The sequence below is a fragment of the Morone saxatilis genome, unplaced genomic scaffold (genome assembly GCF_004916995.1).
Source record: "Morone saxatilis isolate NCDOM2014 unplaced genomic scaffold, NCSU_SB_2.0 Contig19, whole genome shotgun sequence".
NCBI classification, from domain to species: Eukaryota; Metazoa; Chordata; class Actinopteri; family Moronidae; genus Morone; species Morone saxatilis.
The window spans coordinates 13,808,032-13,824,387 of NW_023339751.1; the positions used below are offsets into that span (position 1 = coordinate 13,808,032).

The window sequence follows — 16,356 nt, forward strand, 5'->3', positions numbered from 1 at the left end:
TTAAAATACATCTTCTAATTCATCTTAAAGGTAATCAGATGTGTCTATTAGGCCAAGAGCACATTAGTACAATATCATGAGAGTGAAAGAACATCTACTGAAACTATGCATAAAATTTAAAAACCTTTTATTTTCATGTCACAGCAAACCATGCTGATATAAAGTCACATTTATACATACAGCAATGTGGAAAAACTAGCCTCAGAGTTTGCATTGAATGTTGCCAAACTATTGCACACTTGTTTTGGAAAGCAAATCACAAGCTTAGAGCTTTTGTCAGCCATCAATCACGCTTCATTCTACTTTATTCACAGCATTATCGGTGTTATTGAATATCAAAAACACCAATTATATATTAAAATCAGTCTTTTTTTTTGCGTAGAAGTTATATGTGATTATACCATCTTTGAAGAGTTTCTTATACTGTATGTTTTGTTTGTAAGAAAAATGAGGCAATCCAGGTGATGGCTGGTACAGTCAGCAACAAACCCTATACATAGGAGTTTTACATACGACCCATAACTGCTTAAGCAATAAGAAAATTAAATAATATCTTCTCAATTTACAACTCTTTTCACAAAAAATGTACATTTCAGAACCTGTGATGCAAATGTTAGAAAAAGATGGAATCATTTTAAAGGCGCAGGAGGTGAAATTAGCTTTAGAACTGTCATTCAGAGCAGGGTGGTGTTGCCTGAGCATCTGCCTGTTAATAATAGTGTAAATTATTGTTTCCTGTTACAGCATTTGTGAGAATACAGTTGTCAAGTCTTCCCCATGGCGGAGCTTGGAGGTCCGGAAAGGTGCAGGGAGCAGAGTTAAAGTCGTGACTGTCTTCCTTGCTATGTCATCATCATGAATGCGTACCTGTGTCCTCACTTCCTGTTTGTGAGGTCAGCTGCTGCAGGAGTTCTATGTGGAGCTTGACACGGCTGGGGAGAGGTGCGTTTTTCTCAGCTCGCAGCAGCTTGGAGTACACATTCTTATAGGTTTTTAACAGCTCCTCGTCCTTATTGCTGTAATAAACATAAACGCAGGTCAGTGCGCATTATGAAAGTATGAAAGAATATTAGATACATACATACCTTCCAATACCGTGAACGGTTTAGGTTCTGGCTCACCTTGGTTTCCGTTTCATCGTCGTCATCAGTTTGATCAGCTGCAGCAGCAGGAAGGAGAAACTCGGCTCAAACACGCCAATTAACTTCATCACTTCCTCGAGGTTCAGTCCTGAGGGGGGGCCGCTGGCCACATCAGTAGACTCTGCTGATTCAGCAGGGTCTGGTTCACTCAACTACAGGACAAGAAGAGAAAAGAAAAGATGTTGCAGTTACAGTGTGTGATCCGGAAAAGGGCTGACCAAAGCTTTGCAAAGATGAATAAGCATTAGAGAGCATTCCCATGTGCGGCTCTGAGACTTTACCTCCGTCTGCTCCTCCAGCAGCTCATTATGAATCAGCTGGAAAGCATAACGAGTTTCTGTCATGATCTCTATAGCTCCAGTCAGGCTCTTCAGCTTAGCCACACTGCTGCTCTGACCTGTGGAAACACAATATAAACATTATCGTAAGAGGCTGTAGATAGAAATTCTATTATTTACTCCAATCTTTCTCTTAGGGTAGGAGTCGGTCCATGCACAATTAAATTCTCTATTTTCTCGATTCGCATTTGTAATCCACAACTATCCTAGCTAGGCAGAGTCGAGACTAGTAGGCTACTATTGAGGTTCGGAAAAATATGGAGGACAAGGCACCAGGTTAGGACATAACTTGTGTGTGTGTGTGTGTGTGTAATGGCTAAACATTTTTACAATGGCAGAACGTAACAATCACTTCAGACCTATAACAATGACAGATGAAAATGTAGGGAAAAAATATTCCCATTTTACCCCTGTCTCAGTGCAAAACCAAAAAATGTGAAAAGTCACAGTCACTGTGATGAACGACTACTCACCTGCCATAGTAAACTCAGCAAAGGCCACCCTCTCCAGAAGGGTGCGGAGCAGCTCACAGGGTGCATCTTTGAGGCTGAGGAACAAACAGACAGCCTTGCTGTAATGGAGCTCTGCCAGGCTCCGATGCTGCTTCCTCAAGTGTTCATCCCCCACCTGTCACACAATTAAGAGCCAGAAACACAGACACGCTTCAGTGTGTATTATGCTGCTAGAAGTATGAAATACATCCCAACACCATTTATAGTTAGTGTGTAGTTCTTTTTTTTATTAGAGAAAATAACACATTTTTCTTTGGGCATTAACAAGTCTACGTCAAAGGGTGAGTTCAGACATGTATCATTAGTACAAAAAAAATCCAGATATTTATAAAAATCTAATTGTGTAATGTTACATGGTTTCCCACCTGGTTGCGGAAGCAGCTGTGGTACATGGAGGCCAGGCGGTGGTGGATGGTGGCAGCTCTGTACTGGTAGAGCGGCTGACGAGCCGACTCAGTCTGCAGGTCACAGTACTTCAGGGACTTCATCATCGCCTCGGTCACCTCCCGCTCGATCTGGGAAAACACACACACACAGGGATGGATGACTTAAAGTTTGATCACATGTCTAGCTGTTAATGATGCAAAACAACTGATAACTTCCATATATAGTGGCTTTTGTCTGAAATATGCATATCATCAATTTAAATTTGTAAAAGGTAAGACCTCCAGGATATAAAGGTTTAACTTAATTTAAAATATTTGTTCAGTACTATGTGTTCAAACCCACCTGCTCCTGGGCCTTCCTGGACAGCGGGGCGTAGTCCTGCAGAAGTGTAGCCAGGGTGAAATAAGTAGTGGACAGCTCCCAGTTTACACTGTCCCACACTGCTGAGTGGCTCTCTCGGCTTGCCAGCGACTTTATAGCCCGCAAGTAGTAGTCTATGGCCTGGGGTAAGAATTTAATGAAACAAATGTAAGCCAGGGAAGGGTGATGTAGCAAGATGGATACATAAGAGATCACTAGGATTGCAAAAGAGTAAATCATTTTCCATTGCTTTAGTGTGAATGAGTGAGTGAAAGAGTTTGAGATGGCACCTTGTTGTAGTAGAGGGCCTCTTCAGGGGAGAACTCCCCTCTGCTCTGGTCGGCAGAGATGGCACAGTGGGCCTGAGCACAGATTCTCATGAGCCTGCCAGTGTTACACAGCAGCAAGGCTGTGTTGGTCCTGTCCCCAATGGCTTCAAAGTCCTTCATGCCTTTTTCAAAGAAGGCAAAACTCTTTTTCCACATCTCCTGCTCTGCTATGGACACCGACCTCTTCACTAAAAAGGGAGCAGGAGAAGGCCAGTTAGATACAGCAACATGGACAAAAAGGTAGGTAAAAGCCATTATGTAAGCACAATGGAGAAACACATTTGTATTACTTGCATACTCTCTATTTCTGCTGACCCTGCGGATGGTGCAAAGTGATTTTCTTTCTTTCTTTCTTTCTTTCTTCCAGTGCAAAGCATCTCAATTTCAAAATCACTCATCCAGGTTTGGAAATACTGAGCAAATTACAGAAATAAATACAGAAAGCTCTATCTATAAAATAAAACAAATAACTTATAATGTTATTGTACTGTTTTCTGTACACTTTTGGTGTTAGTGGCTATTGTCTATTAATCCAACACACCTTTCTCCGTCTGCATGGCTGCTGCCTGGTTCATGTGGTAGACTCCCATCTCATTGCGGATGTTTCCCAGCCTTTTGAGCACCTGAGCCAGCTGATCCGAGGCGTGATCTTTCAAGGCCTCAGAGACGAGCAGTTCATACGCTGCCTCGTAGCACTTACTGCTAACAAACAGCTGATACTCTGGGTCCATGGCCAGGTCTGTTGCCATGTTGAAAGCTAGTGGGTAGAGAGTAAAATGATTGACAAATGGAATGATCAGTAATTGAACAGAACAACTTGAAAAGGCAAGAAATGATAGGACACTTTTTTGGTACAGCAAGCACTATATATATACACAATATATATGTGAATGATGTTTTGGGACCAAAACGGATAAGAAGACACTGTACACCAGTTATGGACACCCCTAATTTCAATGCATCAAGCAAGAAAGCCAGCCATTGTGTGCTTAAAGATTTGTATGATTGTCTCTCCTTAGTGACTGACCCTGGCAACTGCTCTCTCTGTGCAAGCTGTGCAGGATCTCCTGGTCCTCTTTAGTCTGGTAGCTGTATTCCTCCAGGTAAGCTGCTCTGTTTTTGGCATTCTGGGCCAACATCAGCTGGATGTCCCCACACAGAGACAGGCACTGGCTGTGAAACTGCAGCACCTGTGGGTGCAGTGTACCGCTCACGGAGCAATAAGCATCTGGAGGAAACAATGGAAGAAAACGAAATGGGAAAAGAGAAATAAATGTGTTGTACAGTAATGTAATTTTAGTAGCGGCATATTATTTTATTATTATAATTATTGTTATATATTAAATAAATGTTCAAGTGCCCAGAGCACAGTTTCGGACTCAATCAGATGTAAGGACCTGATCTGTTTAAAAAAAAACAACAACTTAAAAGTAGTTTGCTCCATTAAATTAAATTGCATAAATAAAGACTATCATAATTTAGGCTGGCGGAAATTACAAAGCTTCACATTTTAACAACAATAAAGCTAAATGTCAGCAACAGCCTCAATAGAAAATACTAAAAACAATGTTTAACAACATTTCATTTAACAATGTTTCTGGTATATTACATGGTTAAATAACCTTACCGTAACACTGCAGAGATAGCTTAATGTAGCGTAAAGCTCGCCCGTACTTTAGCAGGTTAGTGGCTGCATCAGACAGGACGTAGTACGCCTTTGATGCTTTGAGGAAGAGCTGCAGTTTTATACGGTGCTGCCACGAGCCGGGGATCATCCCCGAGCGCGTTGGGTGCTTCTGATCTGCCTGCAACGGCCCCGCTGGTGACACACGGACGAGGAGAAAGACATAAGCGAGGTTGAGTGATGATGACGAGTGTCCTGGGCATTTAGCAACGATTTGTAAACACTTGCAACTAAATAGATCTGACTCACAGTGTATTCCATAATGCTTACCTATTTCCTGTTTTAGCATGTGGTATTATATCAATTATCCTTTGAAATAAGTAGACTGACCTCTTTCAAGAAGAAGAGAGATGCCTGTCTCAGCAGCGCAGGCTCCGATTGCACTTCTGTCCTCGTATTTGAGAGGGATGGGTGTGTTAGGGTCTGCAGCCGGGAGATCACTCTCCTTCTTGATGGTGCCATCCACTGCCTTCAGCCCCTATATGTAGTGTCCATAACAGCAGTTTTTAATACAGTAGATGACACATTTCTTGAGACAAATCACATTATTAGCATTGCATGTACAATAACAATAAACATCAGGCAGAGACTCGCCTTTAGTACGTAGCTCAGGACGTGTCTGCATTTCTCCTCCTTGTCTTGTGAAACAGGGAAAGCACAACTTGGCTGCGGGGATCGAGAAAGGGAACATTATTCTCTGGTGTTAACATACAACATATTTATCTGTGTATTCCACACTGTCCCCTTAGGTCTGCGTAGAGGAGAAACATTTAGAGAAGCACTCACTCTGATCTGGTGAGTGGATTTGTATTTCTCCGGGACAGACAGCTCCCCTACAGAGCGGATCACAGCCACAGCTTTACTATCATCCTGTGAGCTGTAGGAGCTGTTCTCATCGCTGTCCTCTGTCAGCTCCGCCTCCTCCTCCTCCTCTTCTTCCTCTCGGTCTTCGTCGCTGTAGCTGTCCTCTGAACCACCGGCCCGAAGGGACTCCTCTCCATCTTCTTGGGGAGGCTCATCGAGCTGGAACAGCTCTGACAGGATGTAGTGGGCCGAGGCGATGATCTGAACAGACAGGAGATGGAGATCGGGACTGGAGTCAAGTTCAATCAAATCTAAACGGTGGCATTCTCAGATTTAGACAAGTGGTTTCACTTTTGACTTCCCTGCTGTCAAACTATGGATTGAAAAAAAAACTATTCTGGAACCTTTTTTAAATCCATGCTTACCTGGGGATGCCTCTCCTGATCCAGCAGTTTGACGCAGTTCAAGAGCAGAGTTCTGATTGTGCCATAATGCTTTCTGTTCTGCCTCGCCTTCAGCATCAAGTTGCTGGCAACTCTGAACCACAAAACAGAACTCATTACAGTTTTGCACACTTTATATAAACAAGTACTAGTTGAAAATAGCTGTTTAACAACCTAAATATCTAGTTTGTATATAACAGTAGTCCTTTAGGCTTCCTCATTTCTTAACAGTTTAGGGTATCTGACTAAACCAGGAGTCCAACTATACATTTATAGGTCTGCCCATCTTAACCGAATATTTTAAGCTCATTAAAAAGATATTCTAGCTAAAATGTTAAATAAACTCTCCAGGACATCGTAAAAAGCTCTTTTTGAAGAGGAAATTAAATCTTCTCAGCCCTGAATTCCAGAAAAGAGCAGGAACCCTGAAGCCCAAAGACACTCTTGTCCCGAGTCTTTCCCAGATACTCACTTGTATAGTAAAACAGCCACAGGAAGAGTGAAGGGATTCTGGCATTTTTCCTCTTCAGCCTCCTCACAAAGAGTAGTAAGATCATAAAGCTTCACAATGTCACTCCCACTAGCTGTGGATTCAAGAAATAACATTAGAATACATCAAACTAGAAAAACTGCATAGCGTACAGTACATTAGACATATTACTTATTACAGGGGGGAAATTCTGTTCACTTATCTCCCACCTTTGAAAAGCCAGTAGGTGTGACCCTCTTTGGTGCAGTTGGACTTGAGAAAGGAGAGGATGTTTTGGGCGATGTCTTTCACCACCCTGGTAGAGAAAGTCGAGTTCTCCAGATGAGGGATGTCTTCTGTTTTTATCATCTCGTATTTCTGCAGGTAGAAATATAAAAGCAAAAGCAATGATGAAATGTATTGCCACAGATCATAATAATACCTTTTGGAATACTACAGCCAGCAGTAATTTACCTGAACAATGCCATTGACGTGGAAGCACATGACAAGCTCGGGGACATTACACATCAGATTGTCGAGCCAGTAGTCGATGCCTGTCAGAATGTTAATTGGTTTATTGTTGTCCCTGAAAAACACAGGAAGAAAGTTAGATGCTACATTACGCCAATATAATGTAGTGGAACCAATGTATGTGATTGAAGGAAACAGTTTAGACTCCAACCTGAGTCTCAGACTGACGGCAGGATAGCGACCACCTCCAAAAATAGGCATGTTGGACCCAACCAACATGTGGATATCCTCAAATGTCCACATGATGTTTCGCACAAAGTCGTTCCTTAAACCCTGTCAAACAAGTGACATCAAAGTGTATATAAGAGTGTAAACAAGTGTACATTAGACATAAGTTACCAACTGTGGTAGGAAAACATTAAGGGAGGTTGTACTACCTGACTGTTCTCCCCTTCGTTGAAGAGCATAGGGAGGTTTTGCTCTTTGGGTATGGAAGTCACCTGGCCCAGAGCAAACTTGCTGTCTACAGAAACACTTTCCTGCACATTTAAGAGTAGCAATACTGTCAGCGCAAGCAGCACAAACCCGAACTCTCAACACATAAGCTTCACACCATCTGATCTAAAAACACTGATTACTGGTTATTTTCCAATACATTTCAGGCGTTACAGAAAGCTGTGAGTGACAACGACACATAGGATTTATTCCTAATGAAGAAGAAATTGAGATATAATTTCACACACATCTCTTAATTCTATCACAGGTCTGGCTGCCCCAATCAGAGGCTACTAAATACACTGTACCTGCTTGGGAGGATCTGATTCTTCGGCATCAGACGATGTGCTGGTGAAGGTGGTGGGCCATGAGGAACTGAACTCCTCTGCCCCGTTCTCCTCCTGCCCTTCATTCAGGTCGTTTTGTACAGGCTCTGCAGCCCCGTCACCATTTATACTGGAGGAAACACAAGAGGTTATTATGGGACAAGACTGGAAAAGATGCACCATAAACTTTAAAAAAAGTTCCACTGTGAACCAAACTCAAAGTACTCACCTGTAATAGAGGAACTTTGACAGGATGGCTTTCTGATACCAGTGCTCTTTACTCTTCTTTTTCCTCTGCCACTTCTGATCTACTAGCCGCTGGTAAAACTCTTTTAGCCACGTCCAATCTCCCGTCTACAACACACGCATAAACCACATTCTTAAAAGTTACTGTTGTGAAGAAACAGTGGCAATGGCAGACACATTTGGAATAAAAGTAGAATAAAAGTACGGAATGTGCCATTCTGTACCTGAGAGGATCTCATGAAGAGCTCTTGAATGTCCAGCTCATCCAAAAGCAATGTCCTCCCCACGCGGTGAACAGCCATACTGACGTGGGACTTGCTGTAGGGAATTTTCAGGAGCTTCTTGATGTTCTGAATGTGACAGAAAAAAAAAACAATGTTAACATAAAGTGTCTGTGCATGTCTCGGAGACAAAGAAAGAAATGTTTTTTTTCACAAACCTCTGAGTCAGATACCACGTCGACATCATCCCCGATGCAGTCAATGAAGTCGTAAGCCATCCCAAAACTACAAAAGAAGAAAAAAATAAGTTATTACTACTGAGTGTTTACAGTGGCCAAGAAAATGCTTTTGCAGATGAATCAACATGTGAGATTTATGCACTTATAGCCCTGATTATTAGCATTTTCAGCTATGCAGCAAGAAATTATCCAGTGCTTCTGCTTACTGGTGTCTTAGATGTAAAATTCTAGATGTAGTTTTGTAACATCAACGAAAACAGGCAGAATTACACACTGTGCCTTAGATACACCTCAGAGTACTAATCAGTGTTCATCAGTGCATTCAGACCAACAACAGAGGCCATCTGCCCAGCAGGTTTCCGCAAATTAGGCAGAGAATTCAGCGTGAGCCTCTAATACCAACCCTGCCTTTTATCTTCACTCAGCAAAACATACGATTTCAAACTGTCATCACAAATTAATATCACATCTTAAAATACCAACCTAACCACAAGTGTTTCTAATATTTAGTTTGCCCCAGTTGACATAAACTGGTTGGCCAACATATTAAAACATTATATCTTTCAGTATAAAACAATACAATGCAACAGCAACACAAAGTACAGACTCCAAACTGACCATGAGGTTTGAATCAATACTCCTAATTAAAACAGTTCCAACAAAAACTGAACATTACAGACTGCAGGGCTACAGTGTACTCGATTTACGAAGGAAAAACTTCTCTCCACAGAGACCAACACAGTTACATCAGCTGCAGTAATAGGATCTCTCATGCTTTTGCACCTGGAAAAGGGCTTGCTCTTGCTGCTGGACCCTAATATAGTGGTGCCAGCGCTGCCCAGCTGGGGGTTTTCTCTCAGCCAGTTGGCAGGAGGCAGCTTCAGGTCCGTCTTCTCCTGCAGCAGGGCATAGCTGGTGGGAGGAGGGGCGGCAGAGTACTTGACCACAGCACGGCTCTTGATTTCACTGCTGCCTGAGCATACTGCAGAGTCCTTCAACATAACAGAACAAAACATCATAGTGCAAGTGAGTTACTGGGACCGGGAATCACTGATGGAGGTTGGAGCTATAAACCTGAGAGTGTCTGGTGGATCTGTGAATCAATACACTGAAACTGGTGAATAGGAAGATTTCACATTGTTAATAACCATGCATACAGTCAGTGTAACAGTTCCTCCTTGCTTCGGTTAGTTACTTACATGTTTGCTGTTCTCTCCTGTGCAGGTAGGGCCACTGATGTCTTCCTTTGCACTGTCCAGGGGGATCCCAGGCTCTCTGTCCGCAGCTGACGCGCTCATACTGGACTCAGGACACTCACTTCAACCCGGCAAACATTGGCTCTTTCTTAACAACCAGCCAACCTATCCATGGCTTGGACAACTCGTGGGAAATGTATGCATTAGCTAGTTAAACGAGCCAGACGCGTCTATTGTGTCAATAAAGTTACTGTTGTGTCCAGTTTGCTAGCTTGACAGGCTAGCTCCAAGAAAGAGACCCGTAGAGATGTAAATAAAAAAAAAAAAGTGTCGCTTCCCAACACGGTTGTTAAATTGACACTAAACGACGCTCACATGTGAGGCTGTTAATTTGAGTGGTTTTTAGCCCTTTTTTTAACAAGTTAAATGCGCCTGCAGCTTCTCCTCTTCCTTTATCAGCCAGACTGTTGTTGTTAGCGTACACGTTGATGCGGGCAGTAAGCGAACAACAGCTTCCGGTTTCACGATAAGACGAACTCCAAAACTCGTCTTATTTTCTTATTTCGAGAATCATACCATCATTATTTTTATTTTAAAGACGACGTGGAAGCGTTTACTGGATTATAACGTAGAATAATGGCTTATAAATATTTTAGTATTGATAAAATATGTGAACCGGAAGTACTTTTAGAGATGCTTTCTAGAATAGTTGCGCACTTTCTGGTTTGTTCTGGTGTATTTTATTATGAAATTCACTCACATGTTGGCTTCTTACAAAGTGTGTCGACATTTCATCTGTTTAGTTTAATATGTAATAGGTATGCATATGTTTTACAGTAAAATGGCCTACAAAACTACTGGTACATTATTGTTTCATTCGTACATTTTCATAAGAGTAGTAAGTGTATAAATTAATTAAAACTGAAAATCTAATTAGAAGAACTAGTATTAGCTAGTATTAGAAGTATTAGCAGAATGTCCCCTGTCAGTGCATTATATTATATAATATAATATATATATTACATTCAGTGGGTGGAAATATGCTTTTATTTTGGTACAAGTAGCCAGAATTTAAAAATATTATTTTACAAGTTAGATATTTTGCATTTATAGCGTAATAACAGGTTATATTGGGCAATATGAGCAGCAAAAACTCAAAGACGCAAAAAGAAAAAATATTATAATATTTGTTGTTGTTTTTTATTGTTTGTAGCTGGGTATGGTATGGCATACAATTAAAACATCAAGATTGTATAACATCTTGATCTAGAAAGTACCCCTCCTACAGCTTTCAAATGAATCTAGTGAAGTAAAACTACAACATAAAGTATAAATGAATTATAAAGCATGTAATGGACATGCTCATTGTATTGCATTGTGTTGTTTTGTGTTGTATCAGGCCTGTTATATAGGCAGGGAGCGGATCAGCTGACTGACTGAGCAGGGAGGAGGAGCTGTGAAACTTTGCTGCAGGCAGTTAGTTTCTGTGCTGATGGAGGTTACGTTTTAACAATTCAATTCGTCTTCGAGCACGTTAAAACCGAGTGGGGATAGAAAACGGATCCAAGCCGCTGTAGGACATTTAGTGTACCGACCAATCTGTGTTTATTGTTTATTACAATGGGGAGCTGGAAGAGTCACGTCCGCGCTCGACTGCAACACAGGGACCAAACTGAGAAGGTGCCCTATGTCGGGGTCTTCACTAGCTGTAAGGTTAATGTTTCTGTCTCAGCCTTTGCAGTGCTGATGTCCTCACTGCCCAAAGACATGTGTCTGCTTTCTTTCAGTGTCTCAGCTGGAGGAACGGTTTGAAATTCGCAAACAAATATTGGATGATGTTCAGTCAAAGAGGTTAGAAATGAAGTCATTTGTCCTTTCTGCTGATTTGGATAAAAAGCTTGACTTTTTAGCTTGAGTTTTGTTTTAAAAATGGACATTGTTTTTTTGTTTTTGTTTTTCAGTGGAGTTGAAGTCGGGAAAAACACCAAACTCCTTCAACTCCAACTGAGAGAGAGTGAACACCTGGCTGAAAAGGTTGGTTTAATGAGGAATTCAATGATAAACACCACCAGCATCAGCCTCCAACTATATTCAAGAGGTTTCCGTTCTCATATGATTGTACAAGCAGCAGTAAAAACTCAGGCATCCACATAATACAATACATTAATAGATAGCTTTGGGTGTCTTTAACTTTGTGAAATCATCATTACTAGGTTACAGCTGGTAAAGATGAATTGGTGTGTGCATTCAGTGACATGTTTGTCACTTTTTGTCCCCCTCCAGCTGTCTCAGACCGTCTCTGAGCTGACCACCGTCCTGTATCTGAAAGAGGCTGAACTGCAGTACTGGCAGTCACGGTAATCTCAAGTTTCCAGTACATGGAATAGCCAGCAGAGTATAATACCTGCTCTCTCAAAACTGAGTATAATAAACTAGTGCTTGGCCTATTAGTTGTTGGCTCACATTTAGACACTTTATAAAAATGAGTAGGATGAGTTATTTAGCAGCTCTTTTCTTAAGAATATGGAGCAGCTGGATTTTTGTACCATTTTCTTATGTTTTCCATTAATGTACTGTCTTTAGATAATAGGGGGATTTTCAGTATATTTTCTGGTCTAGCACAATTATTTTTAAAGAAAACCATAATCACTATGTTACAAAGTAAATGAAGGAATATTAATATGGTTACTTTGTGCTGATCAAAGGTACACTAAATCACCATTTCGTCACTCGGCTGTTTCAGTGTGTCCCACTACCGTCAAGAGGCACTTACTCTGGCTAAAGGGAGTAATACCCTGAAGGCGGCCCTTTCAGAATTCGAGTTTACAGTAGAGTGTCAATCCAAAGAGCTGGCAGCCCTGCGTGCGGAGCAGAAAGGACTTAAGGAAGCATTGGGACAGGCTTGGAGAGAGAAAGAGGAACTCTTGCAACGATGGATGGAGGAGAAGAGGGAGGAGGCAGACAGGTTGAATAAGTACAACGACACGCAGGAAAGGTAAGAGAAGTGAATGTGTGATCTCTGTGTGACTTACAAAGCTTAAAAATATGAATGATAACATAACTGCAGGTTTGAAGTTGATTACTGCTTTTCGCCAGGTGGCAACATTTGGCCAAACAGCTAAAGAAGCAACTTCATAGGGAAGTGGGAAAAGAGCAAGTTCCCATAGTGCCGAGTCCTTGGAGTGGTCCATCAGAAATGTCTCCATCGGTCATTCAGAGTAAGAATCCACATTCTTCACAATGCAGTAGGTAGAAACAAATGTACACCTCTTAATTTAATACCATTACTGAATTTCAGTGCCGCACACAGAGGCACCTAGAGCCTTTATTAAGAGCATTGTCTTAATTAAGAAGGTCTAGTTGATGAGGTGAAGACAAAAAGGGATTTTGAATGGTGAATTGTTAATGTGATCAAGAAAGTGCTGATGGCACTGACGAAGGCCTATATTTATCCAAAGTAACTCAGCAGAAATCAGCTCAAAGCTCACAAAAACATCCAAGTACCTTTCCTTTATCATGAGGTTTATATTGCTACTCGACCTGGACGACTATAAGACCATGTTACATGAGGAGGAAGCCATTTTAATGCATATTAGGTGCTTCAACGTGATTATCGGGGTATGTTCTACAATAAAAAAGCTTAGACATGTTTAGTATTTTAGAGGCTAATTCCAATTTTATATACACAGTACTTTACTTTGAGGAATATGAACATGTTTGGACTCCTTCTCTTTCTATTTAACAAAATACAATGTTTAATAAATAGAAAATATACTCCATAGTTAGAGAAGTTTGCACATTTAAATCAGGAACTATCTGATCAAAGAATAAGTAAATGACCTTAAGAGTCTGACTAAGCAAACAATACTAATATTTTTTTTTAAAGTATCGATGTTCGATACTAGCTCTATAAAGGACTGAATTTTATCCCTGGCAGTCTGGATAAGGCTGCACTTCGACCGTCATCTTGGGGAATAAAATTGGACCGATGACCTCAGTATTTCTAAAACCCCTGGCTGCTGCCCTTGTCAGGACCCTCAAATTAATATTGTATGGAAGGAATGGATGGTACCCTTTTAGCCGTGTGTTGAATGTAACCTAAAACGTGTAATTCAACATTCTTACTCTTACTCTGCTGATCTTGTCCTCAGGGATTAATAATACAACAGAGATGCACCAGGGGCACACAGACCACAACCATGTTTCAGCTGTTGAAGAAGTCTAATATTCCCAAGAGATCCTCAGCACAAGCATTACCTCTCTGTCAACTTCTCCTGTGCTTGTAGTTGGAAGAATTGATTGCACATATGTGACGCCAGGATCGTGGAACAACCCTTTGCAACTGGAAGTGTTATGATGAGATGGTTTCTTATCTGTATCTGTTTGTTTGTAAGTACCTGCATGTAAATGTACCTAAAAGTTGATTTAAAGATCAGTTTAATTTAGAGTTTGTTAGAGTATAACTAAACTCAACCCTAGTAATTTCAATTACACTCCAGCTAACTCATCACATCTGGAGGTACAAATTTACATTCCTCACTAAATCATTTTTACAATCCCTTCAGTTGTACCATTTGAGGTGAAACAACCTCTGTTCATGTAGTTCATGTCATTTAAATTGCAGGAGCTGGTGTTGTTGTACTGTCAGGGCTTGGTATTAGTGACTATGTGCCTATTTCAGCTTTTAACTTTATCTTTATTTGAAAAGAAAATCATGAATATGTTTTATTAACTAGGTCAAAAAGTGTATTTGATAAGAATTTCATAACCTGAGACCTTTTGTTAAGGCTTACTTTGTAACATAATTTGAAATAATTTTTGAAAAATTAACCTTTCTTATTCAAATGGAAAATGTTAAATGTTATTTTAAAGAAATGTGAATTGTTGTTTTTCTATATGTAAAAAAAAAAATAAAGTCTGCTATAATTTACTCTATCTATCAGAGTCTCTCCTGATTTGAAAACATTTTGACTGCAAATATATCCTCAGCTGTTCAGTTGCAGAGTTCCTGCACAAATACTGTCTGAGTACTTTGTCCACATTAAAAAAAAGATAGGAAAATCCCACAATGTAAGTTTTATATACTTAATTGGCTTAAGAAAACATGCTTTCATGCTTTCTGTGATTTATTTTTCTTATGTTTGATTCTTCCATTTCCTGTTAGAATTCTAGTTCCACGTCTCCATGGCAAATTGAGATCACGTTTCAGGTTGTTGTTTACTGCAGGTTTCCATAGTCACCAGTGTTTGTATTAGTTGTTAAGTTGGACTGTGTGTTGTACTGGTGAAACCACTCAGTGGACTCAAACTGTATTAAAATGGTAAAAGGTGGAAAGCGGTATTCTTCAATGAGCAATGACGGCAAATGGGTAAGAAAATCCTCATTTCATCAAATAATTATATTATTACAAATCATAACATTCAGACTTGGTTGTCTAATTGTCTTTTCTTTCATTCCCCCCTCAGTTTGCTCATCCAGTTTTACCAGAAAATGAAACAAGGAGTCGTGAGACCTGTACAAGCACTGGGAACATGCTGACTCAGGTTAAATCATCATTGCCTCAGGATTTGAACTTGGAGCGCTATCCTAAATGGAAAACTCAGCAGGTGTGTACGTATGTAAAGTAGGTCATGTTTGCTGTACAATCATGGCCCAGGGCTCTGAATGATTTCATTGCACTTTCTTTAAAAAGAATATCTGAATCTCATTGTATCCCATCCCACTGTATTCAGGTGTATTAGACTATACTCTTATCCCAGTTTGAGTTTCTTTATTACTTTCTTTACAGGAATCCAGAGAGTATCCATTCTCAGGCCATGACAACAAGCATTCCTTAAAAGACAACATCTCTGTATTCACTCATGTGAGTATGAAAAGAAAAGAAAAAAAGAAATCTTCAGATCCATCACCACATTACTCTTTAAAAAGTAACCACTTTTTTAACTTTTTTTGTATCATGTTGGTATATTTCAGGGTGTGGGACGCAGGAAGTGTCTTGATGATCACCGACAGCACAACTCCCACTTCTGCCTGTGCCGTGATGAAAATGACAGCAGCTCTAGGGAGAACGTCACGGTCTACCAGACTGACTTTATGGTGAAGCAGGCTGTTAATGGTCCAACCAGCACCAGACGGTTCCCCCGCAACCACCAGCAGAAGTCTGCAGAGGCCGCTTTGGCACAAGCAGCGGAGCAATTCATGTGGTTCGGACGACATGACTCTGACCTCAAAGACACCCTGCATGCGCTGGCAGCTAACAACTACTTAGCACCTTCCAAGGACTAAGATACTACTGAGATACTTTACTAGATGGTATCATTGAGAAGACATAGTATATAGAGGGTATGATGAAACTTCTGGACGGTCCAGCTGTCAAATAAAGAAATTAATAATCATCAGATAGCATTTTTTATTGTTTTGAGAGCTCTTGAGTGTTCTGAGAGCTGTATTCCAGAAAGGAAAAATATGGACCTTTTATAAACAAGGTTTTATTCCACAACAACACTAATTGGACTGGAAAGTGGACTGTTAACAATCCACTTAAAGGCCCAGTGTGTAGGATTTAGTGGCATCTAGCTGTGGAGTTGCAGATTGAAAACTGAAAACTGCTCACGCCTGTATTTGATGACCTGGGAATGACAACATGCTGTGAAGTGTGTCGTGGGCAATTATGGTGGCCACGAAACACACAAAA

At 40.7% G+C, this 16,356-nt stretch overlaps 3 protein-coding genes across 5 annotated transcripts; 2 read left to right on the forward strand and 1 right to left on the reverse strand.

The window, feature by feature from the left end:
- Positions 1-110: 110 nt before the first annotated feature.
- Positions 111-9,808, reverse strand: edrf1 (erythroid differentiation regulatory factor 1). 2 transcript variants are annotated; one of them, XM_035663523.1, is made up of 25 exons: positions 9,666-9,808; positions 9,250-9,458; positions 8,446-8,512; positions 8,231-8,356; positions 7,990-8,114; positions 7,743-7,890; positions 7,377-7,478; positions 7,151-7,272; positions 6,943-7,054; positions 6,699-6,846; positions 6,472-6,583; positions 5,982-6,093; positions 5,539-5,817; positions 5,347-5,418; positions 5,083-5,230; positions 4,696-4,887; positions 4,096-4,296; positions 3,610-3,825; positions 3,030-3,256; positions 2,722-2,880; positions 2,358-2,507; positions 1,954-2,107; positions 1,424-1,539; positions 1,122-1,294; positions 111-1,016 (listed from the first exon to the last, which is right to left on the reverse strand). In XM_035663523.1, exons 1-25 carry the CDS (start codon positions 9,762-9,764, stop codon positions 854-856), a joined length of 3,732 nt encoding a protein of 1,243 aa, XP_035519416.1. In that variant the 5' UTR covers positions 9,765-9,808; the 3' UTR covers positions 111-853. The 2 variants fall into 2 exon arrangements, with proteins under 2 accessions (XP_035519416.1, XP_035519417.1); XM_035663524.1 differs by lacking the exons at positions 9,250-9,458; positions 9,666-9,808 and adding an exon at positions 9,085-9,173 and having other exon boundaries at positions 854-1,016.
- Positions 9,720-14,583, forward strand: si:ch1073-143l10.2 (autophagy-related protein 16). Of its 2 annotated transcripts, none has more exons than XM_035663526.1 (7): positions 9,720-9,858; positions 11,450-11,513; positions 11,624-11,696; positions 11,946-12,019; positions 12,406-12,657; positions 12,759-12,880; positions 13,814-14,581. In XM_035663526.1, the coding sequence occupies exons 1-7, from the start codon at positions 9,834-9,836 to the stop codon at positions 13,885-13,887; spliced, it is 684 nt and encodes a 227-aa protein (XP_035519419.1). In that variant the 5' UTR covers positions 9,720-9,833; the 3' UTR covers positions 13,888-14,581. The 2 variants fall into 2 exon arrangements, with proteins under 2 accessions (XP_035519419.1, XP_035519418.1); XM_035663525.1 differs by lacking the exon at positions 9,720-9,858 and adding an exon at positions 10,148-11,370 and having other exon boundaries at positions 13,814-14,583.
- A 353-nt stretch (positions 14,584-14,936) lies between these two features.
- tex36 (testis expressed 36) lies at positions 14,937-15,999 on the forward strand. The gene is made up of 4 exons (XM_035664022.1): positions 14,937-15,030; positions 15,128-15,268; positions 15,451-15,525; positions 15,636-15,999. Exons 1-4 carry the CDS (start codon positions 14,980-14,982, stop codon positions 15,945-15,947), a joined length of 579 nt encoding a protein of 192 aa, XP_035519915.1. The 5' UTR covers positions 14,937-14,979; the 3' UTR covers positions 15,948-15,999.
- Positions 16,000-16,356: the final 357 nt, after the last annotated feature.